Here is a 27,137-nt window from a genome sequence, read left to right as displayed (position 1 = left end):
CCCCGGAGCCTCTAATTTTCACATTTTGCCTTTTTACTTTTCTCTCCCCCACACATTAGGAAATGGGAGCGTCCCCCTGTCGCCAGGTGTGTAGGAGCTACCCCTCAAGGGCTGCGATAATGGACTCGTCCACTCCCACCCCTCCCCCCACCACGTGAATGGGACACACCTCCGCACCCCCACAGCAGGTGGTCCCTTCCGCACTTGATTCGCCCCGCAGCAAATGGTTTCTTCCATGGAAGCAGAGCGCTAGCTTTGCCCCGCCCACTCCCGGCCGGACAGGTAGTTCGCCCCGCCCCGTGACGCCATGGGGTGGTTTTGCCCTCCTCCCCCCGCGGGCACTGGATGGTCTCGCCCCGCCCCGTCCACGCCCCCGCGCGCCAGCCGCCGCCGCCGTCCGCGGGAGTGGCCGGGCCGGGGCGGGACGGGCCGGACGAGCCCACAGCACGGCCGCCGAGGGGGAAGCGAGGCCGCCCAGCGCCACCTCCCCTCCTCAGCGCGGGTTTCCGCCTCTGGAGAGGAGGCGGCGCCCGGGTCCGCCAGTATCCTCCGCCGGAGCGCGGGCGTCGGGACCGTCCATTGTTGCCTGGGGGGTGGGGGGGCGTGGCAGAGCCTCCTCCTCCGGGAACGCTGGGCGCCGGCCTCGCTCGCTCGTCCTAGCAGGAGCTGCGACGCCGAGATGAGCGGAGAGGAGAACCCGGCCAGCAGGCCCACGCCGGTGCAGGACGTGCAGGGCGACGGGCGCTGGATGTCCCTGGTGAGCGACGCCGCCCGCCACGCTCGGGAGGCCTGTGGGGGGGCTGATTGGGGGGGGCTTAAGACAGCAGCTGGTTCGCGCTGCTCTCGCTGATTGGGAAACTGAGGGCTGTTGGGGTGGTGCTGCCTAAGAAAGCTGGGCGGGGTGGGCCCAGGAGAGCGCGTGCCATTGACTCCCCCTTCTGTACGTTCCGCAGCACCATCGGTTCGTGGCCGACAGCAAAGATAAAGAACCCGAAGTCGTCTTCATCGGAGATTCCTTGGTTCAGTTAATGCACCAGTGCGAGGTGAGGCCCATCTCCCGCCTTCTGCCCCACCCAGGCCTGTGCCGCGCCCTCCCTGACACACCTGGACTAGATCTCAGGTCAGGCGGGGCACCGGGTTCCCCAAATAACCTTAGAAAGCGCGCTGGGCGCGAGAATCCCCGTGTAAGGTGCAATATTCCACGGAGGAAATGTGTGTGCGCGTCCCGGGCTTTGTCAGATTGGCTTGGTGTATAGTGAAGCTTAAAAGGAAGCTTTCTTAGGAAATTAGCTCTACGGTGAGGCTCCTTATTGTTTGCTGAAGTACTGCCCAGTACTAATGGAGTTCTGCCGAGCTACAGAGGTTTCCACAAAGTGAAGGTCAACTGTAGTAGCTCTCCACAAGGAATGCTCAGTTATACTCTTTGCACTGAGAGGTTAAACCATAATGGCTTTCCTCAAAGTGGAGGTTCAGAAGTGTAATGCTGTTGGTCCAATACATGACTCAAGCAAAATGGGTTTCCATAAAGCAAGCCTTGCTTCTGTGGCATTTTGTGAAAGTGACACGGTAATACGTTTGCATAAAGTGAGGTTTGATTGTATTGGGGTTTGCTCAAGATGAAATTTAACCATACTGCTTCCATAAAGCAAGGCTCTTCCATAATGACATTTGGTTAACATGCTGATGATGCCCCCTGTGCCCACACCTTGTCCACAGATCTGGCGGGAGCTCTTTTCTCCTCTGCACGCACTTAATTTTGGCATTGGAGGTGACAGCACACAGCATGTGCTGTGGCGACTGGAGAATGGGGAACTAGAGCACATCCGACCCAAGGTGAGCAAGGCTTGGGGGAGGGGGGGCTAAAGAGCCCTCAACTTGCCCCTCATCACTGCATTATGCCTCTCTTTCCAGATTGTGGTGGTCTGGGTGGGCACCAACAACCACGGGCACACGGCAGAGCAGGTGACTGGCGGCATCAAGGCTATCGTGCACCTGGTGAACCAGCGGCAGCCCCAGGCTCGGGTCGTGGTGCTGGTGAGAGTGTGGGGAAGGAAAAGTAGTCTCGGGTCCCTGTCTGGTGGTATAGGGCTTAAGTCTCAGTGCTATCAACTCCATGGCCTGAGTTCCATCCCCAGCCAGGGAGCTGACCCACATGGCAGAGCAGACCACTTCTGTTTTGCCCGCTGCTCCCCTCAGCAGTGTATTTCAGTAAGTACACCTGTTCTGCTCCCCACTCTGTCTCTGCTGAATCCTCTCCCCCCACCCCGCCCTGTACCTCCGGGCTGTACCCCAGATCTTCCACTAAATAAATAAATCTTTTTTAAAAAAGAAAAGAAAAAATGGCCTTGTACTCAGCCCCTGTGGTGTCACAGCAGCTTGGAATAGGGCAGAGACTTTCACACAAAATTTCATGTTGACATTGGAGCCAGTAGGGTTCACAACATGTTTGGGGACCAATTAGCCTCCTTTGCCCCAAGGAACTGCTAAAGAATCTGGGGGTGTTGAAAAGCACTCCCAGGGAAGCTCCAAGGCTTTTAGCTGGGAAATTTTCCTTCTCAGCAGGAGGAACTGATCCCATGCCATCATGTCAGCCTTTTTGAGTGACTCTTGGGAAGAGGCCGGCACCCAGATGATTCTTGCTGAATAGGGTAGCAAACGTGGTGTCATGGACTACACTTCCAGTCCCCCACTTCCACATCCCTAGCATGTTCTACAGTTGGGGGCTTTGTGGTGAAGGGTAGAAAACAGTTTGGCACAGAGAACAGGATGCCCGGATGCCGGTTGGACGCCTAACAAACTCTCTTTGCCCCTCCACAGGGCCTGCTTCCTCGAGGCCAGCACCCCAATCCACTCCGTGAGAAAAACCGACAGGTCAACGAACTGGTGAGAGCAGCGCTGGCTGGCCACCCACGGGCCCACTTCCTGGATGCCGATCCTGGGTTTGTACACTCAGATGGCACCATAAGCCACCATGACATGTATGATTACCTGCACCTCAGCCGCCTAGGCTACACACCTGTCTGCCGGGCCCTGCACTCCCTGCTTCTGCGTCTGCTGGCCCAAGACCAAGGCCAGGGCGTCCCCCTGCCGGAGCTCACACCTTAAGCCTCTGCCTTCCTGCAACATTAAAGGCTCCCTCTCTAGTCTCCTGTTTGCTGCTTTATGGCAAAGCCTGACTGGGTACCTCAACCTCAGCCCTCATCTCTGGGACCCTACAGCTCTTTGGGGTAATTGTTTCTGCCCATGGTAGGCATACTGGCCCATCAAGCACTCTAGTTCTTGCAGACTCGGGGATCGAACAATAGTGCTGTAGATAGGCACTACCAGCCAATCACTGAAGGTGAAGCCAATTTGGCAACACTGCCCTATAGCCCCAAGCTCAGGCAAGAATTCCGGGAACAAAGTGTTCTAACTCCATCCAAGCCCCCCTGAACCTGCCCTTCCGTCTGTGCCATGCCCTCCCTGGAACTTTGGACGCTATCACTTCCTGTGGTGGCTTCTTGATCCACCCACCCCCAGCACTCATCCTCTCCCACAGGGCTCTGGTCTGGACTGTGTCTCCCCAGAGGCTGTGAAAGATGGGTGTAACTCGGGAGACTCCCTCCAGCCTGGCTGCACTGCCAGCTCAGGCCGCGTGGGGGCAGCAGGGGTCACGCTGAAAACCCTCACAGGACTAATGCCTCCCCACCCTGTGCCACCTCTTTGAAGTTGCAGGTCCAGCTGGAGCTTCTGGGTGAGCTGCCCTTCTCACACCGCAGTCAAGCCTACCCCGGGCCCTTGCGTGCTGGACAGCTGAGAAACAGGCAGAGGAGGCAGAACCTGGGCTAGAGGGGTGCCTGATGCAGTCAGAGCCTGGCACACGGGGTTCCTCTGATGTTAGAGGGTGCTGGAAATGCTGCCCCCCACCTCACTAGGGGAAAGTATAGCTCCACAGACATCTGGGGGCAGGACTAGCACAAGTGTGCTAGTCCCCTTCTCCCTTTAGAGTAGGCAGACACACAAGTGTGTTAAACAGCTTTAATCGCGGTCATTGTGGCTTCTCAGCACAGTAAGAAATATTGCACATGATCAACATGTTTTGTTCTGGGGAGGGTACAGGGTGGGGAAATCACCTTCTTAGAAAGTACAACCCAAGTTGGGAGGGCAGAGGGGGTGGGGAGACAACCCTCCCCGAGCCTGTGGCAAAGTGCAGGAGCCCCCACCCCCAAACTAACCTGAGTCCAGCCCCTCTGGGGAAAAAAGGGGTACATGAACTCCCCCTACTCCACAGGCACCTCCCTGTGGCCCACGGCCCGCACTGCCCTCCAGCTTGCAGCCCTCACACGAGCCATTTTGCATAAAGTACAAGTGAAAAGGTCTGAAGGTAACACACTCCAGGTTATATACAGGGGCTCTGTAGAGGGAGACTGTGCCCCTGCTTCCCCTCAGCTGCCCCCCTGTTACTGGGAGGAAGCTGTGGGGGAGGGGGATAGACAAGAGGAGCAGGTCTCATTCCGCCCCAAACTGGAAAGGACGAAATGGCTTTACTGGGGAGGAGGTAACCATTCTGCCCCCCCATTCCTGCCACCTACGTACTGTCCATGTCCTGAGGGGGGTACTATGGGTCCTGGGATCTTCTCAGAGGCCCCTCACCTGCCGGTGGCAGCTGTGGAAGGGCCAGGGGGTGGGGGGGAACTCTGGGGGGGGCCTTCCCAGCCAGGCTGCCCAGGTCCCGGCTCTGGGGGTGGAGGCAGTGGTGGGGCAGCCGGGGCCGTGCCAGAGTCCGAGCCAGGTGAGGTGGGGTCAGGGCCCCCAGCAGGGCTGGGAGTGGGGACAGGAGCAGCAGCGGTGCCAGTGGAGGGCGGTCCAGGGAGGGGGGCCTCGGCTCCTGGGGTCTGCTCTGTGGGAGTGGCCGCCTGCATGATCTTCTGGCGTACCTCCCGGATCTTCAGCTGGAGACACACCTTGGAGGGGAAAATGTCTGCGTAGCGGGCCTGGAAGGCCGCCGTGGCCTGGGCTGAAAGGCAGAAGGGCGCGAGTTGGCAAGGGCCGGGTGTGAGGAGCAGACAAGTCCTGTCCAAGACCCCCCGAGATTCTGAGACAGGCTCACCTGATGGGAAGAAGCCATGGTCCTGGAAGAGCTGCATGACCAGGGCCCGGCGCTGATCCAGGGTGCGCCGCAGGGATGAGTAGGGCACCTTCTCGTATTCCAGCTCCCCGAGCACATCCTCTGCCTCTGTACCTGGGGGCAGAGAGAAAGCAGAGTCATGGCTACAGTGGCCCCCTGCCACTGTCTTGAGGGTCTGTCTGCCCCAGTCCTCAATGAAATCTTCACAGTGGTGCTTAGAGAAAAGACCTGCCCAAGGTCACATAGCAACTTAAGGGCCTGTTAATACTCCCAAAGCCACTCTTAACCTGCTGTCCTTCCTCCCAGGAAACCCACTCCACCTCTCCCCTCTTCAACCCTTTTCCTTAGGCTCCACCCCTCTCGTAGGCCCCAGGCCCCCAACTGCTCCACCCGCCTCAGCACCAGCACCTGTCCGGTCGAAGGTGAAGATGTCCCCCTCACACTTGGCACTCTTGGGGGTATTGGGCTCGGAGCTGCAGCTGGAACGTCTCCTGATCTTGCGCTTAGGTGAGGTGGGGTCCTCAGGGGCTGAGTCTAGGTCTGACCAAACAGGAGCAGGCTCAGTGGAGCAGCCCCCCGCCTGCCCCTCACCTACCCCAAGTGCCCGGTGCTTGCCTACCAGTGGAATTCTTCCTTTTCTTGCGATAGGAGCCCAGGATGGCACGGGGTGAGGTGGCCAGAGACTGCAGGGTGGGCGAGGGCAGCACCTCTTCAGGTCGAAACTCAGGCAACTCAGCAAAGCGCTCTTCGAAGTCCACCTCCGACAGGACCCTGCTGGAGAGCCGGCAGGGTCACCTTCCCGGCTCCTCCTGCTGCTGCCCCCTCTCTCCCACCAAGCCCACACACTCCATCCAAGGCCCCCAAGCCCATGCTCACTTGTCCACAGAGTCAAAAGTCTTCTTCAGGGGCGGGGGCCGCACCTTCACCTTCTTGCCTGTGGTACTAGCTGCCTCCTTTCGCTCGGGGGTGTCCCCGGCGGCCCTCCCACTGCTGCCCTCGCTGTTGCCGCTGCTGTTACCAGAGGCTGGGGCTGGAGCTGGGGCCGGGCTGGGAGGGGTGGGGGGCTCCCCACGGCTCTCCAGGCCTAGTCCAGGGACACGCCAGTCTGAAGATGAGCTGGGGAATTTGCTGGCCTGGGGTGGGGGTGGGCAGGGAGAGGAAGGACAATGGGTTCAGATTAAGAGGGGTGAAACCCAGAAGCACAAAGAGATGGATGCTGAGACCATGCAGGATGCAGAGCCTTAGAGAAGGCCACCCCACAGGGCACAGTGCAGGCAAGCGTGGACAGAAGAGAAGCAGAACAGACAGGCAACCGACCAGGGGGCAGACTCAAGCAAGGACAGGAGCCCCAGGCCCGCTGGGTACTCACCATAGTCTCAGGGCCCTTGGTACTGAGCCGCTCCTCTGCAGGTGGGGGTGGTGGGGAGCTCCGGGGTGTGGGAGCCCAGGTCTCTGTGGGCGGTGGAGGGCCTGGTGTTGTTGGCGGTCCCTCCAGCTCAGACTCAGGGACAGGGGGCTCACGGGCTGGACCAGGTTCCAAGGGCTGCCGGGGTGCAGGGCCAGGCCGCCCAGGGGCACCTGCCTCAAAGGAGCCCACGGGAATGCTGGCGATGGCGGCCTTCACTTTCTGGGGGGCCTTGGGGGTGGGCCGCTGGGCCTTGGGGGCCACTAAGCTGTAGGTCATGGAGCCTGCTGGTGATGAAAAGGGTTCTTGCTGAGCCAGTCCTGACTGGGGCCCATCTCCTGGGTTCCCCAACTCACCCAGCCCTGGGGTGGCCCAGTACCCACCTGTGGCACTAGGGAAAGGACTGGTAGGGGCCGGGGTGGCAGTGGCAGGGGCCGGTGGGCCCTTGGGCAGGATGGCAGCAGCAGGTGGGGTAGTGCTGGTGGCCACGGTGTAGACCAGACCTGGGGGGGCCTGGGATGGCTGGGCCAAGGGTGCTGAGGAGGTGGGTGCAGGGCTGCCAGGGTAAAATGCCGTGATGACTGGACCTCCGGGGGCTGTGCAGGTGGGAGGCAGCTGGGGGCTGGGCACAGGTGACACGCCCACCTGGCCTGGAGCCAGCAATGGGGCTTGGCCTATAGAGAGGAAAACAGGAGAGACAAGGGCCCTAGTTAGGGCCTCAGACACAGTCCCCACAGGGTGCCCAGTTCTCCTGCCAGGCCACCTCTCACCTGAAAGCAGGGGCTGCACAAAGGCAGGGCCACTGGGTCCCAGTGAGGTGAAGCCGAGGGCTACAGAGCTTGTGGGCCCATACGAGGTGACTGTTCCAGCCTGGCTGGATGCAGGGCTGGTGCCCAGGGGCAGCGCATGCCCACCCGCTGACTGCACATAGGTGATTCTGCCACAAGGAAGAGACAACAGGAGTGAGGTGAGCCAGCCCCACCTAAGTCTCGCCCTGGACTGAGGGCTCAACTGCCATTACCTGGTGGAGGAAGGCAGCAGGACCTTCTGAGGCTGTGAGGTGGGTCCAGAGAGCGTGGCGGGGCTGAGGGGGGGCACCAAGCCGCCAGGGGTGCTCACTGGCACAGGAGTCAGCTGGATGATCTGTAGGCAAGGGCACCCACAGGCTGGGGTGAGCTGGGGACCCAGAGTGGGGCGGGGGGGCACCAAGACCGAGGAAAGCAGGTCTAAGCAAAGACAGGAAACATACAATTTGGAATGGAGATAAGGGAGAAAAAGGAAATTACAGCAAGAGGCGAGGACAAGGAACCAGCAAGAAAAGCGTGTAGAAACTGAGGACAGAATGGAAAAAGAACAGGGACGTGAGAAGAGCAGTGACACAGTTCCTGGAAGACCCACAAGACAGAGGAAAAGCAGACACACAAATGGTGGGACACGAGCCCACCACCCAGGAAGGAGATCAAGGGAAAAGGGGCTGAAGCCAGGATGCCCTCACCTTGCTGGGTGGCTGGGCGCCATTCTGCACAGGAACAGAGAAGGGCGGGCTCACCAAGGGCAGCGGCTGGCTGGCCCCGCCACCCCGCACTGACATGCTAGGGGCAGCCAGGGGCACCAGTACCTTCCCAGGCAGCAGCTGAGCTGAGCCACCTGGGGGTGGGGCCTGCACAGGAGAAACCGACTGGGCTGCAAGTTAAGAGGCAAGAGGGTTAGAAGGAAGATGAACAGGCCTATGGCCCCTCTCCTTGTGCTGTTGGGCTCTGGGCTCACCTTTGGGGGGTGGGGCAGAGGGTACTGACTGCAGGATGGGGATGCCAGGAGTGGGTGCAGTGGCGGCCAGGACTTTGCCGTTGGTGGAGGTGCCCGGCGGGAGGGTGAAACGGATGCTAGTGGTGGGTACAGGGCCACCGGGAGCTGCTGCCTTGGTCCCAGGGGTGGGTGCTGGGGCAGGTGCCACTTGAAGCTGCTGGGGCAGGGTGGGCAGGATGTACTGCACCTGGGTGATTCCCCCAGCTTTGCCCAGGGCACCTGGCTGCAGAATGCCCAAGGGCACCGGCCCATTGGGGCCACTACCAGCAGCTGCTCCAGAGCCTGCAGTGGCCCCACTGCCAGGGGCTCCCTGGGCAATGAACTGGACAGCAGGGGGCGCTGGGGCCCCATAGCCTGGGGTGCCCACCAGCAGGTTGGTAACGGTGGCAGGTGCCTTCCCCACAGTGCCCAGTAGGGGTCCAGCTACCAGATGTGGGGCTGGTGAGGACACTGCTGCCGACTTCTTGTCCGAATACACTAAGCTGACACCCAGGGGAGAGCCCCCAGGTGCCCGGGAACCAGTGACTGGCTCAGTCCTGGCACCTGCTGTGTCACTTGGAGACGCCTCTGCCCGGCCAGAGGTGGGGAAGGGCTTAGAAGCAATGGGCACGGGAGTGCTGCTGACAGGCCTCACCACGTTGGTGACCATGGTGGCAGCCGGACGGGACAGGGGGGCTGCAGGGGCCCCATAGGCCAGCGATGGGGCTGGGGCTGAGGGCATGCGGGCTCCACTGCCCTCTCGTTCCTCCTTGTTGGGGGGCAGGACCAGTGTCTGCAGGACACTTCCTCCCCCGCCAGGAGGAGCTGCAATGACTGAGGGGCCTGGTGGCTCCAGGCCCCCCACGCTTTCAGGTCTCTTGCGCCGGAAAGTGGCAGGATCCGTTGGGAGGAATCGAGTGACCTTGGAAGGTGTCACTGGGCCCCCAGCCCCAGCAGGTGGGGGCCGAAGAGGGCCTGCTGTGCTGCCCGGACCTGACTCCTGGGCCTTGAAGGTTCCTGAGCCCATTGAGAAGGATGTGGCTGCTGAGGTTGAGGAGGCAGGTGAGGACGAGGAGGACGGGGTGGGACCATATCCTTTGCCAAAGGCTGCAGGTGGATCCGGGGGCCCCGGAGGCTCAGGGTCCAGAGATGGACGGCAGTGGGTAAAGGAGGAACGAATCACAGGTGAAAACACCTTTCGGCCAAAGCCCTGGGTGGAAGAATAGACACACGACCACATCAGGGGAGCCTAGATACCCACATCCTGCCCACCCCCATCCTGCCTGGCAACCAGACCTGTGAAGCCTGCATCCCTGCCTGCTGACGGCCTCTCTTCATCCCAAGTGTGACCCAGTCTCCATGGGGCAAGTAGCTTGCCCTAACCAGGCCATGAACTCCCGCTCTGTCCATGCGCACACCCAATGAATCCCTCCTAGGAATGTCACTGGACAGCACCAGGTCCCAAATTCTCACCTTGTTGCCCTCTGGGTCCTCCCCAGAACTGTCTCCACTCTCACTGTCCGTCACCCGCTCCTTGCACTTGAGGTCAATGTCGGTGGTGCTGAAGCCATCGTCAGCTGAGAGAGTGGAGGGAGCATCAGAAAGGGGTTAGGTACAGGATACCCAGGAGGAACAATGTGGAGCCCAAGCTCTGGCCTGAGCTCTGCCCCAAGCCACCAGTGAGCAGTGCCCTGGAAGGCTGTTCTGCAGCCCGGGGTGTGCCCACCTGCCCACAGATAAACACACCTAACGCTAGGCCTAATGGCCATGCCTGTGTAATCCTGGTTTCCTGACTGACCGGGGGCTTCCCAAGGGCAGAGCTACATTTACTCAACAAGACCTGGATCCAATCTCTGCCCGCCCTCCAAGTCTCAGCCTACAGGACCCTGGGCCCTGCAACTGCTCACCAATGACATCGTCATCCCCTTCTTCCTCACAGATGACCATGCGCTCCTCGTCACTGGTCATGTCCTCGCTGGCCGCACGCTGGGAACGGGAGGCTCGGGTGGGCAGCAGGGGGGGCCTCCCACTGGCTGCCAGGGCACCTCCCTCACCAGGGGCTGCAAAGGGGCCTGGAGTCCCATATTGGGTGGAAGGTTTTGGACCAGAGTAGGAGGCAGGCCCAGACACCATCTGCAAGGCAGGTGCAGGGAGCCTTCAGTCGGGGCTGTCACCTTGGGCAGCCCTCCCTGTCCACCCGTAGCCCAGTAGCCTGCACCCCAGACCTGAGTCAGTTCCTGTAGTGCCTGGCTATCTACTTCCCCACCATCCAGGCCGTGTACCCCACTGTGGGAGAAGGCGCGAGGCCGGGCCGAGCCAGGTCCCCCAACGGTGTGCAAACGTTCTGCCCCACAGGAGCCGCTCCCCAGAGTCTTAGTGTCCGAGCTTAAGAGAGTCTGGGCTGCGACGGACAGGAGCTCCGAGGACACTGTAGAGGGAAGGGGAGTGCTGGAGTCAGGCAGCCCCTCGACAGCCAGACTGGTCAAACCATCCACCGTGAATCCAGGTATGGGCAGAAGCAGCTGGGAATTTGGGACCACCTGGCGGGAAAGAGGCAGCACCCACCAACACAGCAGCTCCTTTCTACTGGTTCCTGCCCTCCAGGCACGAGCACGTCCTATTCTCAAGGAGGCAGCCCTCTGAGAGTAAGAAAGCCCAGAGACAGGCTTTCTCCATCATAATGGCTAATGACCACTGGCCAAGGTCTCAGCGCCATCATCTCAGAGAAGCGACAACCCCACCCTCAGACTTGTGGGTCTAGACCCAGAGGCTTATTCCAATAAAACACCTCAGAACAATGCCGGCACACCAGACACCCCTACTCGGTACAAGCAGCCAACGAGGGGCTTCCAATTATGTTGGCGAGAGCCAGCCAAGCTGGGATTTAACATCTGGCTCTGCCACTCACTAGGTGTCTATGACTTCAATGATTCTGCCTCACTGAATCTCAGTTTTCTCATCTAAAAATGGGGCATACCTTTAGTAACAGAGATTACACCACACTTGTACCTGGTCAGTAAAAACAGCAGCTGAGAACAAAGTAGCTACCTGGAAATTTTAGTTGTCTGAACCCTCCTAGTTCTTTCATGTGAAATAACAAGTTTTCTTGTGGGTAAAAGTCCTCAAAAGTGACAGGACAGAGTAGCTCCTGAAACAAGGGGTAAGCGAGCAAGGGGGTACAGCTGATGGCTCTAGGGAGAGGGGGCAGACAGGAAAGCCAGGGCTCACTAACCTCCAGGGGCGGCAGCAGTGCCGGTTTCTGACATACTCCTCTCCCTCGGCTCCTTGTGGCCTCCGGCTAGCCCCAGGCTTGCAGGCTTGGCCTCTGAGCTGGACTTCTTCCGGTCCTTATTGCACCACTTCCAGTCTGGGTGGGCCTTAAAGTGAGCCTCTTTCACCTGGCAGGAGAGGGCAGGGACTCTTCACTCAAACATCCCACCAAGGGAAGCCAGGGGAAGAGCCAAGAGCGGAAGCATTACCTGGAAGGCCAGGTCGTGGTACTTCTGCTTCTCCTTGGGCCCCAGGGCGTACCACCATTCTCCTAGGATCTTGCTGACAGTCCGGTTATCCTGGTTGGGGTGCCGCTGGTGGACCAAGGCCCGGTGCCGCTTGCTAAAGATCATGAAGGCATTCATGGGCCTCCGGATATGGTCCTTCTCCCGCTGAAGAACAGAGGCCCAATGGGGACAGTTAGGATTGAGGAAACAGGCTTGGGTGGCCACAGGGTGAGCGGGGGACAGTGGAGATAGGCACCTTGTTGGGGCTGCGTCCATCCTTCTCCGAAGATGAATCTCGTTCCTTAGGCAGGGCACTGAGAGACTGGGTCCGGCGTTTTCCAGGTGGCAGAGGCAACTGAATCTCAGGAGACATGATGGAGAGGAAGCTGTGGTAGGAGCAGCAGAAAAAGTGAGGGCCAGGTCTCAGGCCACCACCACCTCCCAGTTCCAAGTCTTAGGGCACTCACGCATCATCATGGTCACTCTCCGTCTCACTGTCCAGTCGGGGCTCTCCTGGAGGGCCAGGAGCCTCCTCCTCAGTGTTGGGAGGGGGACCCTTCCCGGGTTCCACCACCCCCAAAGTGTGAGTGGGCCCTGGGCTCTCAGGGCATGTGGCTCCAGGGGTTCGCCCAGGGTCAGCATTCCCTGTCCCACCTGGTGGCTGCTCATGAGCAATAGCCGCTGACTCAGCAGGTTCTGGGGGGGCAGAGAGGCAGATCAGAGGGCTCTAGGGCCACCCAACCCCATCTTCATGCCTTCCCACAGACCCTCCTCAACCTCTCACCTTTGCTCTGATTGGAGGCCACTGGATGGCTGGCAGGTTGCTGCGCCTCACTTGGCTGCACAGAGGGGTCGGGCTGGCTGGGGGCCAGGAAGGGGACTAAGGAGTGCCAGGGGAACACGGCCACAGAGCGAGGTTCCACGTTTGTCCACACTGTGGGAAAGAACCAGCTGAGCCACAAAGCAGGAGAACCTGGCCTTGACCCCTAACACAAGTACTTTCCCCTCCAGACAAGGTAGCTCCACCCCTTTCTGACATCCCCATCCCCTGCCCCAGAGCCTCTCGGGCCTGCCCATGCGAATCACTCAAGAAAAATTCCTCTAAAAGGTTTCTAGATTTATAAAAAGGAAAACAGAAGCAGAGAAGGGAAACAGTGCTCACGCCCCACTCCCTCCTCCACCTCTACCAGCCCTGCCACCAGGGACCAGGCCAGAGGAATGACTGGCTCCTGTCACAAACCAGGCCATGTTCGACTGCTATCCCACACTCCCTAGGCCCCAAGATCTCAGCAGGGCTGGGGACTCCCCCCCCCCATCATGTCACATCCCCAGCACCCATGTTGCCATCTGACACAGCCCCTCACCTAGGCCTCACACTCCCTTTCTCTTTCCCGAGACAGATGGCCTGGTTGTCCCCTCCCCTCCTTTTTCCATTACCCACAGAATATGGGGTGTCAGGTCTTTTTCCCCCTACCACGGACCCGAGAGAGCCAGATCTGCCCTTCCTGGGCTGGGCATGAGTGGCCCCAGCTTCTCCCCTTTCTCTCCAAAAACATCCTATTGCCAACAACGAGGCCTCCCAGTCTCCCTCCGCCTAACCTCTGAGCATATCTTTAGTGCAGTGTCCAGCCCCTTGCCCAGATAAAGGGGAGGGTGTGGCAAACTTCTTGGAAGAAAAGTCACAGACAATGGGGCAGACAAGAAAATTGTTACAAATCTCTAATAGGGAAAGCAAACGTGCCAGGTGTTTCCTCTAGGATATGAACAGGAAAGCACTTTTCTTCCCAGGGAGCTGACCCCAAGGGTCCTACCTTGGGCCCCAGGCACTGGGTGGTAGGAGGGCAAGCCCTGGGCTGGGACCCAATGCTGGCTGGACTCCTGGGGCCGGCCCAGGCTAACAGAGGGCTTCCCTCTCACTGCTGGCTCCCTGGGGGAAGTGGAACCAGCAGAGGAGGCCCCTGCCTGGGGGAGACGATGAAGGGAGGAAACGCCCTAGCCCTGGTCTCCATCATTCCGAGCCTCCCCCTGATGCACATCAATCTGACATGGGGTGACCCTCCCCACAGTGGCTTCAGAAGCCTGGATTAGGGGAGCTCGATGTGAGGCACCAGCAATGAGACCTAATTCTTCCAGGAGCTGACAAAAGAAAAAAAGTAGACGACAAGGAACCCGGAGAGCAGTACAACTGCACTGGAATAGACTCAAACACTACAATCCTCTCCCCTTTGCCTGGGACACTGGGGGTGCAAAGACAGTTGGACACCCCCAACCTCATATGAGCCCCCAGGGATCTTGATCCATCCCTTTCTTTACAAAGATCTTTCTCATCAGGGCCTCCCAGTCTTCTGCTGGGTGGGAGAAGAAGGGCCCAGCAGACAATGGGGGAACAGTGCTTTGGTCCTACCCCTCGTGAACTCCTCCCCAACGCACTGCACTCCAGGTTCTGGAGTCTCTCTCTCTCCGAGAAAAGCACATCCCATACTCCAGCCCATCTTTCAAGGTTCCGAGCAAACAGTGCCTCACTCACTTCGCAAGCAGCTCTTTAGTCCCACTACTCAATCACCACCCTTTCCCTCTCTGGAGTCCACTCCTTCCACCAGCAGGGCTCACTCTGCTCCCATTCTCGTCGGTGCTTCGAAGCCAGTTACTCTGCGCCCCTCACCTCTAAGGACAACGGACCTGTTCCACCCCATCACCTAAACACTACAGCTGTCCCCAGGTACTCCCCACTCCCTGCGCGCTCCCACCTGCCGTCAGTAACCACTTGGCCCAGCTGAGCTCTGCAACTTTCCCCGTCACCCCTTCACTCTGCCTCTGTCGTTCTCCTACTGTATCCCCATCACGGTTACTCCGCACCTAAGACCCCGACACCTTGACCCCTGCAGCCCCAGGGCCCAGGCGCTACTGACCGAACATGCCGAGGCCACGGGAGGCCGCGCCGGACGCGGGCACCAGGGGCCTGTGGGCTGAGTACATGGTCCGGCGCAGGGGGGCCCGGCCGGGGCTCGCGCCTCCTCAGCGGCTGCCGCCGCTCCGCCCGCCGCCGGCTCCTCGGCCGTCGCCGCTCGGGCCCGGGGGGAGCTGGAGGCCGTCGCCGCATGCCCCCCCCCCGCAACCCCCCTCCGGCTGCCCCACGCGGGGGTCTCAGCCGGGCGCGCCTGCGCACAGCGCCGCCTGCCTCCCGCCGCCCGGGGGGCGGGGGAGGTCAGAGCGCGCCGGCCCCGCCCCGCCCCCCGGCGCGCGCGGGGGCCGTCACGGGGCGCGCGGCACGGGGGCCATCGGCGCCGCCCCCTCCCTCTCCCTCCTCCCGCGCGGAGCCCAGCGGGCGGGGCAGGCGGGGCGGGGCGCGGCGCGCGTGCGCGGGGGCGGCCCCCCTCCCTTCCCCGCTCGCTGGCTCGCTCGCTCCCTCCCTCGCAGCTCCGGCGGGTAACGGCTCTGGCCCCGCGCGCCCCGGCTGCCGGCGCCGCCGCCCCGCCTTTCCGGGCCCCGGGCCTGCGGCTCAGCGCCGGGTCGACCTCCTGCCCCGGGCGGGCAGACGGACCAGCGTGCGTGCGTCCGTGCGCTCCGAGCGAGCCCCGCGCCGAACCACCGCCGCCTCCCCGCCCCGCCACTACTACGCGCTCCCCTCCCCCCGCCGCGCCTCCCCCCGCCCCTTCCCCGCTTCCCCCGCGGCCTTCCGCGCAAGCCCGGCCCCCCGCGCACGAGCCCATTGGTTGCTGCCGCCGCGCGCGGGTCAGGCCCCGCCGCGCCCGCCCCCATTGGCCGCCCCGGGGGAACGTCAGTCATATGCAAATAGGGGCAGGGCGGGGCGGGCTCCGGTTGGCCCCAAGCCGGCCGGGGGCGGGACCGCAGTAGGAGGGTGGCAGGGAGGGCGCACTGCAGTAAAGGCACGGAGCCAGGGGGGCGGTTCGGGGCGCCGCGCTGCGGAGGCCCCGAAATTGTGTGTGGTGCTGTGTATGCCCAGTCCGCGCGAGGAACAGCTCGCGCGCGGCTCGGCCCTCCTCCCCTCACCAGCGCCTGGAAGCGCACAGCCCCGCAGGGGGACAACTGCGTGACGGGTTGGACCAACCACCCCTGTGCCCTGACCGAGGCTCACGCCAGCAGCCAGCAGCCTCTCACTCGCATACACACAGGTCCCGCTTACAGACTTCGCTGCCACACCCATTATCATTCACACCCCTCACTCAGCCTCGCACTCACACTGTCATGCACGAAGTCACACCTTGAACACCTGCTCACATATGTAACTACTACCTTCACGCACAGTCCACTCCCCACCCACCTTCATACCACTATGGGACTCACTCACCCATCCTCTTCAGGCCACCCAGTCCATACATGCCTTGTCATACATGCTTCCCCAACCTGTATGCTCATCACACATCCACCAGCCCACATGAATCATCACACAAACACAACACATCATAGGGGGAATTCTCTCACACACTTCATCACTACCACTGCCTGTCCGTCACCCCCCCAACATCCCCCACACACAACCACACAATCATTCTACCCACATTCTCCACTTTCATGGAGAAGGCTACCCCCATATAGGCTAACTCCTACAGACGCCATCATACTGACCCCACACTCCATATAAGCTCACCCCAATGGGCACTCACTACTTCAGTACCCTGACCCATCAGAGACCCAGTACCATGGCAATTCACAGTCATTTCAACTACCCTGCCAGATACTCAGCCGCCACTCAGGACTCACAAAGTCAGAGAAGGGACCACAGGGCACCACCACGGGCTGCCCCCACCACTCTAGGCTGGGAGCCACTTCTTCTAGAAAAAGGTGAGGAAGAAAGGAAATCAACACTGGGGCTGCTATGTGCCGAGAGTCTGTAGGTATTATCCTGTGCACTGAATCCTCATAGGGAATTCAGCCCCATAGCCACTAGGGAAGTACACTTCATGATGCCCATTGTTCAGATCAGAAAATGAGGCTGGGACAAGAGGAATAAATTGTGCAAGATCATGCAGTCAAAACATAACTACCCAGGGCTCCAACTCAGGCGCTCCTTCCACCACTCAAAACTTAACCTCAGGGTAGGCGCGGGTAAGACTCACAGGCAGAGGACAGGGAATACAGTCAGACAATGAATGATACAGAGACTGGTGCGCTTCAGAAAAGTCAGACAGCACAAACAGCCGCAGGCAAGGGTCCGGAGTCTACAAGGCAGAGATGTTGAGGTCTTGGATCACCCAAGGGGGCCACTGGGTGAGCAGTCCCCAGTAGAGACATGGGGTCACACTTGGGCAGGTAAAGTTTGCTCAAATGAATCAAGATAGAGCTACACAGGTGGAGTGAGTGACAGGTACAAACCCTTTCCCTGGCATGCCTCCTCCATTGATGGAGCTGAAGGCATGAAGTTGGGACAAAAACTAGTAACCTGAGCCCAGAGGAGAAGAGGAGGTCTGTAACCCTCTGACCTCCAGAGACTGAAGGGTCAGACACTTGGCTGTGAGCCTGAAGGGGCCACCAGGGGGACTATTAGGTGACTGCCCCTCCTCCTTATGCAGCCCCAGACTCAGACCCTCCATTACCTCACTGCCCCAGGGACTGCAATGTGAGGCAGAACTCAAGGCTGAAATCAATGTGGCCGGCTATCTCCCCACCACTGCCCCCTCCTCTCCCTGCCACCGGTGAGTCACCTACTGGCAAATTAACCCCTTCCCCACTGCAATGCTGCCCAGGGGCAGAGCTGAGAGGAACCCTACACACACACACACACACACACACACACACACACACACACACACATTCCCCCTTCTGTGGGGTAAGAAAAAGCCAGGCCTGGCACAGCAGGGAAAGAGGGCCCCACACATCTGGGAGGGCCGCACATCTGGTAGGAGACACATGCCCACATAGGAGGGATGGGAAGAGGCCCTTTTCAGGGTAGGGTGCAGCCAAGTGGGGGCCCAGCCTGGCAGGGAGGGGCCGGAATCCGGGCCGGGAAGGGCCCCCCTGCCCTGGGCACTGGGCCAGCCCTATACTTAGCTCCCATTGTTCAGAGTAGAGGAACCCCGGGTGGGAGTGATTGGGAGTGGAGAGGAGGGAGCAGGTCCTATCCCCAGACAGCTCCATCTCTTTGGCCTTCCCCAACCCTAACTGGGGCCTCACTAGTTGGAAAAGCCTGAAGGGTTCCGCAAGGCAGGGTCCCAGCCAGCCCCATCTGAGAGGGAGAACAAGGCCATCATCTATCATTAGATATCATTAGAGGCCGGTACTGGGCAGAATTGTGGCACAGCCCCCCCCCCCTTTTTGCAGGATAACCAACTGCACAAAAGGTGTGGCCCTAAACAGCCCCCACCGAGTCACCCCACCCCAGCCTGGGGACAGGGAGCCCAGACAAGACACCACCACCACCCCAGGCAGCACAGGCTGAGGCCTGCCCAGAGGCCTGGGGCATACAGCCAGGGATGCTGACAGACCAGGGACAAGCAGACACACTCTGAACTCCTGAGCCCCGTTTATTGAGCCCGCAAGGCACCGCGCCCCCGCCGCCCTCGGCTCCCCACCCAGCTCTTCAGGTCCGGGTCCCCGCCTCAGCTCACCACCCCGGTGTCCCTAGCTCCCCTCACCCGCTCTCCACAAACACACCCACCCACCCACCCCGGGCGGCGTCGGCGGCGGCCAGGGTTGCCTGGGGAACGAGCCCAGGATTGGGTTGGTGCGGCTCGGGGAGGGATGGGGGCCTAAAAATAGCACCGGGGTGAGTCAGTGCGAGTGGGGCTGGGGTAGGCAGGGGGACCAAGAGGGAAAGAGGGGCTCGGGAGAGGCGTGGGGGAGGGTCCCTCGGGATTGGGAGACGGGCGGGAGACGGACGGAGGGCGGGATGTGGGTTTGGGGGTGGGAAGGGGCGGGGGCGCGGAAGAGAGCACAGGCGCCGAGGCTGGGAGGGCTCGGGAGGCGCGGGCAGAGGGAGGCGCCACGGCTCGAGCGGAGGAGGGGGCGCCGCCCTGCGCTCCCCGCGCTCACGAGATTTTCCACTCGCCGCCTGGCTCCCCGCCAGCCCCCGGCGGGCCCCACAAAGCCGCTTTGTGCCGGGAGGGCGGGCGGGCGCCCGGCCGGCCTGACACCCACGCGGGCCGCGGCGGGGCGCGGGCCAGCTGGCACCCGCGCCGTCTGCGGGGGGAGTCGGCCCCAGCCCCGGGCCGCGGCCGCGCAGGGGTTAACGGCGCCGGGGCGGGGGAGCGGGTGTCGGCCAATCGGCGCCGGGGGGCCCGACGGCGCCCAATGGGAAGGAGCGAGGCCCGGCGCCGGGGCCTACCCCCTGGGGCGCGGGAACCCGCACCTCGCGGTGCCGGCGGGGCCAGGGCGCGGCCCTCACGGGCCGCCCGTCCGGGTCGACAAAGCCCTCGGCGCACCCCTTCTCCGGCTGCTTCTAAAGAAAACAGAAGGGGCGTGAATCTTGCAGTCAGGAGGCGGCACGATCGGGCTTTGAACCCGGGTCGATCTGACCTCAGTCAGCTTTTCCACTGAAACGGGGAGATGGGGTTCCCTGGGCCAGGGGGAAGAGGGGACAGGGTGCGGGCGAAGGAGGTGGCCCGGCGGGCTGGGGTCCAGCCGCCTGCGGTGCAGCCGCTGCCGCCGGTGGTAATGGGAGCCAGACGCCGTGGCCGCCGCTAATGCGCCTCCCTCCCGGCCACTAATGGAACCATTAATGCCCGGGCGCCGCGGGCTCCGGGCCGCTCGCCGCCACTCCCCGCTGCGCATGCGCGCGCCGGCCGCCCGCCGCCCGCCGCCGCCGCCAGGAGGCAGCCTGGTCCCTCGCAGCGCCGGTGCCGGGGGCTGCCGAGCTGGGGCGGCCGGGGCTCCTTCCGCCGAGTCTCACCTCTGAGCTAGATCACAAACGCACCTCCGTTCCTCTCCCTGTACCAGGTCGACCTCTTTTTCCCAGCCTAGACGTCCTTCCTCTCCAGGGAAGCCTCAGGGATCTTTGACACCCAGACCAACCTTTTGCCCTACCCTACTCTAAACTCTTGGCTCTTCACTGGTTGGCATTCGAGCCTGGCCTGGCTGGATCTGTCCTCCTTGGCACCCTCCCGCCTATCCTAGGCTCTGGTGTCAGCTCCGGCATCAGCTAGCCACTCAGAGGTCATACACTTCCACCCCTCCTGTCCTTTGCTCCTGTGGCTACCTTGACCTAATTCGCCCTTCCCTTTCTTTGGATGCCCTGAAATCCACTCATTCCCTGTGCTTCAGCTCAAAAGTCCTATTCAAGGGAAAGCCTACCTGAACCTACCTCACTGCACCCCCATGGAGCTCTGCCTTCCCCAGACTCTACCTCTGGCAGATCATCCTTGCCTGTGCCTGCATCCACATGTGCCCTCCCAACCCACTTACCCTGGGGCAGGACAGCTCACCCTGGGCCTGGTGGAGGGGTAAGGGAGGCCTTCTGGTGGCAGAAATAGGGTACATTGTTTGAGACAAAACAAATTCTGGTGGGCAGAATCTGGATATGGGGTGTTAGGAGACCCTCAGTTCCTCCTTTAGCCTCATTTTCCCCACCTGCCAGACAATAGTGAGAGGGTACCATCTGGTCTCTGACGACCTTGAGGTGGATCACATGAGGGACTCAGTTAAATGGAACTGGCACCAAATGTGTCTCCTGAAAGGCAGTGGGAGAAGGGTGTATGGTGGTCTGGGTCATGCCCTCTAGTAGGTGGGTGAGCACAGGAGCTGCTTTCCTGCTTCTCTCCCACAGCCGGATCTCCCAGCGTGGCCTACACAGCCCCCGCCTTCCTGCCTGTCTTGGGAACAGGTGCTTGGATGTAGATGGGTCCCAGAATGGCTCCCAATACCTCTCAGCAGCTTTCAGGAACAGTAGCCAGCAGTTAACTTGTCCAGGAGTGACGGGGGCTCCCAACACTCCCCAAGAAGGGAGTAGGGGACCAATGCTTAGCAACTGTCACTGACTTAAAGGAGCAGAGCACCTGACGTGCACGGGAAGGGTTCTAGGATCGGGGCAGCAAGTCTGTCTAAAGAACGGGAGGAGGTCAGGTAAGAGGCGACAGCTGGCCCAAAGACACAGGATCCCAAGAAAGGGATCCAAACCAAAAGAAGGTAGGATGAAAGCTGAGACAAGAACTGGTATCCAGAGAGGGACTAACCAAGAACGATAAATAGAGCCAGATTCCATAAGAGTCAGACAAAAGTCCAGAGAGTTTCAGGCCCAGAAATAGAGACCTACACAGAGTCGAGCCCAAGGGAGACACTGAAAGACATACAGTGGCTCAAAGATAGGCAGACGGGCAGAGGAGAAGGGACACTGCCTATCAATACAAGGAAACCAGGCAGCAAACAGAGAACTGGAAGGGAGGCCATGCCAGGAATGGGGGGCTGAGACATCTGGCTGGGGCTGCAGGCCTGGGACGGCTTCCTCTCCTGGGGAGGCAGCGGGAAGAGTCAGAGGGAGGTGGTAATGGCAGCTGGCTGGCTGGGCCATGCACAGAATGTGGAGAATGCGGGCTGCCTGCCCCGGCATGTCCCCCAGCGGAAGCAAATGCCTGGTTGGGGGGGGGGGGCAGGAGCAGGCAGGCTGCCCCAGGCCACCCCCTCACACCTGCTGCCCTCTGAATGAGGGTCAGGCCCTCGCATGGGTGGGTTGAAGGGACTGTGGCCTCAATCTGCCACTGGGCACCACCTATCTGGGCACCCTATCTGGGCCTCAGAGAGAAGGCCCCAAGGCACCTACCTCCCAAGGGTTTAGGGAGGCCTTGGGGAGAACAAAAGGGCCTGCTAGTTGGGAATATGAGGGCAGCCCAGATACCTCAGCATGGGTGTTGTCAGGGAGGCGCTGCTCAGAACCGCCAGGACAGGCACTGGACAAGTTCTGACGACCAGGCAGCCTCCAGCAAGGGGCCTCCCTTTCCTGAATCTCAGCACCCCCAGCCCGCTTATACACAACAGGGCTGGTGATTCCTACTTCACAACATGGGGTGGATTTGATGATCTGGCCCCAGGCCTGGGGCTGGGCACAGGGTAAATGCTCAGTCAAGAGTGGTTACTATTATTATCATCATTATCATTGGCAGCACTTACGAGCCCAGGCTCTGGAGTCAAACAGCCTCAGTTCAAAAGCTGCCTCTACCTGTTGCTAACTGGGTGACCTTGGGCAAGTCCCATAGCCTCTCGGGCTACACTGGAACTAATGCTTGTGTTGACTCCTGAGGCGTTGAGGATTCCGTGTTCATGTTCAGTCAGCACGGGCTGAGCCGTGTACCAGGCACATGCAGCCTGGAGCACAACAGTTATCATCACTGCAACTTCTAGCAGCAAGAGTCCTGTGAGGACCTGGATTGAGGCCCAGTCTCTCCTGGTATGGTGACCTTAAGCAGGACTCTTTTTCTGTCAGGGCCTTACTTTGCCTCACCTGGAAAATGGACCGGGCCCAACCTGCTAGGCCTCAGGTCACTTGTATCAGGAACATCTCCCCATGTGGTGGCAGAGAGGGTCTAATGAGATGATGCAGTGTGGGCAATGGCTGGGGCAATGTAAGCATGTGGGGGCGGGGGGTGGTTAGAGTCCTTCTGCTTTAGTTTTTTTATCTGCCAAAGGACAGAAATCCCTGCTGCTATGGAATTTTGCTCTTATCAACTACAATGACAAATGTAAAAAATGCTGAAAACGGGGCAAAAAAACACAGCTCATCCTATGAATGCGTGTCCCTGTAACCTGGATCTGGGCTGGAGCTCCTTGAGGGCAGTACCACTGGGGTTCCTTCCTGTGTTGGCCTCTTCCCAAACCCAAGTCGTAGGCCTTACCAGATCCACACCCTGGTCCCCTTCCCCTCTGGTCTCAGGGATTGGAACTCACCCTCAGTACAGCTGTCAACCTTCCATAGCTCCCTAGTGCCCCAGGACAAAGTTCACAAGTCTCATAAGGGCTCTCTGAGATCTGACCCTTGGTCACCAATAGTCTCACATCCCAGCACTCAGCACTCGCCCTCCAGAGCCCAGACTTCTCAGATTCAACTTCCCTCAACTACTGGCTGTCACCTCAAGGCCTTTGCACAAACTCTTCCCTCTGCCTGAAGGAGTTCTCCTTCAGCCCGCCTTGCTAGGCTCACTTCCATACCCTCTTCGGGTCTCACTAAAAAGGTTTCTTCTCCAGAAAGCCCTACCTAAATTCCCACAGCTTCATGGGCTTCCCCAGCCCAGTCATGATGACTCTAGACAGTCACTGTCTGAAGCTCTGTCTACTCCAGGGACTGTGAGGCCTGTGGGATCAGGGCTGTGTCCTCAGCACCCACCAGAACAGGCTCATAGGGGGCTGGGGAGGGACTAATGACAGGACTGTCACCCTCCCGAGAGTTGCTCTTACAAGGCCCAGCCCAGCCCAGGCTCCTGGCCATCCACACCATCTCAGAGTTGCTGTCTTAGCCCCTGGCCTCCGGCCACACTGGCCTTGCACTTCCTCTCCTTGCTGTGCTCCATCCTCAGTCTTTCAGTGGGCCTCCCAAAGAGGCCCGTCAGCTTCACAGCTGCTGGATCCCACCCATCCTTCAAATGTGCCCTGTCCCAAGGACAGACTTATGTGCCCTGTGCCGAGGACAGCTAGATGAGATTCACACCTGGAGGCGGGTCCAGCACACCCCAGGTTCCCCGCCACCACAGCACTGTGAGTTCTATTGGGCCCAGTGGTAAAAGCGAGGCTCAGTCCTGGTGCTGCCACCTCCCAGCAGGACGACCTATTGGCACTTCAGTTCTCTCATCTGTAACCCAGCACTGTGGCTGAGTAGTCACAAGCCAACCTCTCTGGATTCGAAAGCTAGTTCCAGGATTTACTAACCATGTGACCCTGGGCAAATTACTAACCTGGCCTCAGTCTCTTCTAACCAGCATAATTGCAGCACCTGTCTATTAGGATGGTTGTAAACATATCTGAAGGGGGTTTAGAGCAGGGCTGGGTATGTGGCCGGCTCTGAGAGTTGGGTGAGATAAGCCACGCAAGGTGCTTATCGCCCTGGTGCCTTGCCAGCACTCTGGATACGGGAGCCATCATGGTGATGATCATCTCTGCTTGTCCCATCAGCTCTGTGGGGGCCGGGTTCCAAGCCTGAACTCAGGAAAGCTGTGCTGTCTGATGGACCCCTCAAGAGTACACCTAACTGGAAGCCTCTGAAAACACCTCCTTAAGCCTTCAAAGTCCAGTCCTTGGCTGGTACGTACATTTTTCCACAACATCTGTGCATAGGAGGCAGGCCTCCCCCTGACCCCCTTTGGAGGTGAGGGCTCACCTCTTGAGAAGTCAGTTTGCAAGCAGCCCTGTTCACAGGGAGCCCTCGCCCAGCCCACCCATCTGCACCTCTTACCTGTCCCAGGCCGGCCCATGATGACTTCCTTCTTGGGAGCAGGATGGCTGGTATAGCTGCTGGGCACCAGGACGGGTAACAGGGCAGCAGGTGAGGGGTGGAAGGCCACCGGCTGAAAGGGTGAGGAAGCCAGGCCAAAGGTGGGCATCGGCTGGGCCACTGCCGTTGGCGCAGCTGGAGGCACGGTGATGGGCACGGGGGCCGACAAAGGTGGGGGCAGGCCAGGTTTCCCACTGGCCACCCCTGGAGGTACTGGGGTCTCTCGGCAGCCCCGCCCAGGTCCCCCGGCCCGTGCCTCACCGGCAGTGGCCACCTCCCCTGGGAATTTGGAGGGCAGTGGCACGTCAGGGTTGCGGACAATGACAGGTGAGTCCCGTTGCACAGCAGGCACCCTGCGCACGGAGGGCCCAGGATCTGAGGTCAAGCCGGCAGGTGGGGGCAACAGCAGCAATGGCGAGGGCTGGCGGGATCGGGAGAAGGGTACGGCAGGCGACACAGACCGGAAGCCAGCCGGTGTGGAGGGTGTAGGTGTGTGGGACACCGAGTCCACGCCAGAGTCTAGGCTGTCGCTCTTAGGGAAGTCTGGGGCAGCTCCTCCACCCCCTGTGCCAGTAGCCCCCAAAGTGCCTGGGTGGGGCAGCAGCTCTGTCTTCCGCCGCCCAGGGCTGATGGGCACGGTGAAGGTCAGGTTGGTCTGGAAGGTGGGTAGGATGCCGGAGGAATGGCGCTCTCGTGGGGCAGGCGGCGGCGGGTGGGGGCCCAGGTCTGGTGGCGTCAGCACACCTGCCTTAGGGGTGCTGGCGCTTAGGTGACGACTTCGAACAGCAGTGCGCTGGATGACTGGCGAGGCGGTGATGGGGCTGAAGTTGGCAGGACGGAAGCCAAAGAGTGGTGAGGGGGAAGGGGACGGGGCCGGCGAGAAGGGTGACTGTGTAGACACGGGTGAGAAGGAAGGTGTGCCCGAGCGTGAGCTGCCCAGGGACACCAGCATCACAGCCGCCTCACACTCATCGAATTCAAAGCGGGACAGGTCAGCAGGGGCCACCAGGCGTGGGCGAGAGTCACCGCGGGCTGCCACGCTACTGGCCTCACTGTCCCTGGACGTCTCATCACCCCAGTCAAACTCGGTGCTGCCCTCGCGGGCTGCCACCCCAGCAGGCCGCCCAGCCCCACCGGGGCCACTGTCCGCCAGGCCCTCCATCTCCTTGGTCCGCATGGACAGGTGGCGTGAGCAGTAGCCCCGCCGCTGGGACTCCTTCATGCAGCCATCCCGCGAGCACAGCCGTCGCCACTGCTTGCCGTTGAATTTCTTGCGGATTCCATTGGGCGTGCAGACCACGTCGCCCTTCTTGTACTTTTGCTGTGCAGCTGTCAGTGGCGTACGGGCCCGGGCAGCCGGTGCAGCCCCCTTCTCCAGGGAGGCTACACTGCTGCTACGGCTGCCACCCTGGCTCCCCTCCTGGCAGGGTGAGGGTTGCTCCCCGGGGCGGCCAGGGCCTGTGAAGGCTGGGGACTTGGGTGGAGGTGACAGGAGCTGGGGCGGGGGCAGTGGCAGCAGGGCTGGGGTGCCCAAGGGTGGAGGGTGCTTCTCCTCACTCTCTTCACAAGCCCCCAGGTTGCCACCAAAGCTGATCTTGGAGACCTCGGCATCCTCAGGCTGCTTAGGGTCCAGGGCCGCAGGGCAGGTGGGTAGGTTGGCCCCTGGATCAGCCTGCTCCTCCTCGGGCCCGGTAGGGGGCTTCCTCGGCAGGGCTTCGGGTTCCCAGGGGGGCCGCAACAGGCGCAGGCTGGAGCGGACCACCCACACAGCCTCCTCAGGCTCACATTGTGGTGGCTGTGGGGGTTGTGGGACGGAGGCTGGTGGGCCTGGTTGAGAGTTAGGTCCAGGGCTGAGGCGGACCTTGTAGGCTGCTGGCTTGGTGGCCACCTCCACCACCACGCCCTCACGGTAGGCAGCCACACCAGGTTCCACACAAGTACACACAGCCGTGCCCACAGCCAATGCACCTGGTGGTGGCGTGGCATCCAAAACCACATCCACACCACCGCCGGGTACCCCCTCGTAGAAAGTCAGGGCCCGGTCCCCAGGAAACTGCACACCCAGGTCCTGGCTTCGGCGCACCTGGCGCACCACACCTGGCAGGAAGAGGCCATCCCCACGCCGAGCCAGAACACGCTGGGACCGCAGCTGCCGCAGGTCATAGCCGGCACTGGTGCTGCCAGGGGGCCAGGGGCCTGGCCCACAAGCTTCGGCTGGCTCATCCTCCAGGTCAGCTGAGTGCTCACTGGCTGTGTCGGTGGAGGAGGAGCGGGTGGAAGTAGGTGGCCGTGGAGGCACACCTAGGGTACCGGCCTCCTCTGGGGTCCTCGAGCGCTCTTCAGAGCCCCCAGCTGCCCCACCATTGCCACTGCCAGTCCCATGCTCCTCCACATACTTCTTCTTGGGTGCTCGTGACTTGAATGTGGCGGTCTTGCGGCTGAGTGAGGGCTCCCAGCGGCCTCCCTCCCCCTCTACCTTGGGGTCCTCAGCTGGGCCTGGGGCTGGGTCATCAGGGTGCAGTTCCACAGGCAGCCCCTCAGCCCTAGGGCCCCTCTCGGCCTCCTCCTCCTCACCTTCCTCGGCCTCTTCTGGCCCTGGCTGTTGCTGCTGTTGCTGCTGCTGTGCCTCATCGTCGTCCTCCTCTGGCTTGTCGCCCTCCTCAGCCCCTCGCCGCCTCAGGGCCTTGGCCCTGGTGGCTGGTGGGGACTTGCCGCCACTGCCAGAACTTGGGAGGCCGGTGCATGCCTTCTTCATTGGCTTCATCTTTTGTCCACCTGCAGGGAAAGAAGGCAGACAGGGATCATGGCGACCAGATCAGAAATACCTCCAGATGTTTGCATTCCCCAAGATTTCCCACTTGCTGAGGCCAATACCTCAGCCCCATGATTCCCCAAGGTCTCCTCCAGGCTGGCCCTGGGCACCACCTAGACCCAGTCTGGCACTCATAACCCCTGAGCTAGCCCCTTGGGACACAC

At 60.9% G+C, this 27,137-nt stretch overlaps 2 protein-coding genes across 6 annotated transcripts; one reads left to right on the top strand and one right to left on the bottom strand.

Moving 5' to 3' along the window:
* Positions 1–677: 677 nt before the first annotated feature.
* PAFAH1B3 (platelet activating factor acetylhydrolase 1b catalytic subunit 3) lies at positions 678–3,105 on the top strand (the record flags this gene model as incomplete). The annotated part of the gene is made up of 5 exons (XM_084258008.1): positions 678–757; positions 954–1,043; positions 1,717–1,833; positions 1,912–2,034; positions 2,818–3,105. The coding sequence occupies exons 1-5, from the start codon at positions 680–682 to the stop codon at positions 3,103–3,105; spliced, it is 696 nt and encodes a 231-aa protein (XP_084114134.1). The 5' UTR covers positions 678–679.
* A 1,523-nt stretch (positions 3,106–4,628) lies between these two features.
* CIC (capicua transcriptional repressor) lies at positions 4,629–26,930 on the bottom strand (the record flags this gene model as incomplete). Of its 5 annotated transcripts, none has more annotated exons than XM_084257961.1 (20): positions 4,629–4,996; positions 5,090–5,221; positions 5,516–5,647; positions 5,727–5,881; positions 5,984–6,240; positions 6,477–6,799; positions 6,896–7,186; positions 7,283–7,449; positions 7,534–7,655; positions 8,008–8,195; positions 8,280–9,507; positions 9,771–9,874; positions 10,205–10,430; positions 10,523–10,725; positions 11,530–11,695; positions 11,777–11,959; positions 12,051–12,180; positions 12,262–12,490; positions 12,579–12,728; positions 24,123–26,930. In XM_084257961.1, 20 exons carry the CDS (start codon positions 26,923–26,925, stop codon positions 4,629–4,631), a joined length of 7,557 nt encoding a protein of 2,518 aa, XP_084114087.1. The 5 variants fall into 5 exon arrangements, with proteins under 5 accessions (XP_084114087.1, XP_084114088.1, XP_084114089.1 ...); XM_084257962.1 differs by having other exon boundaries at positions 6,477–6,796; XM_084257963.1 differs by having other exon boundaries at positions 5,727–5,878; positions 6,480–6,796.
* Between the last annotated feature and the right edge of the window lie 207 nt (positions 26,931–27,137).

This window comes from Talpa europaea (genome assembly GCF_964194135.1).
Source record: "Talpa europaea genome assembly, chromosome: 16".
In the NCBI taxonomy this organism is placed as follows: domain Eukaryota; kingdom Metazoa; phylum Chordata; class Mammalia; order Eulipotyphla; family Talpidae; genus Talpa; species Talpa europaea.
The sequence above is the reverse complement of the archived record's forward strand: the minus strand, read 5'-3'. Positions and strand labels throughout refer to the sequence as shown.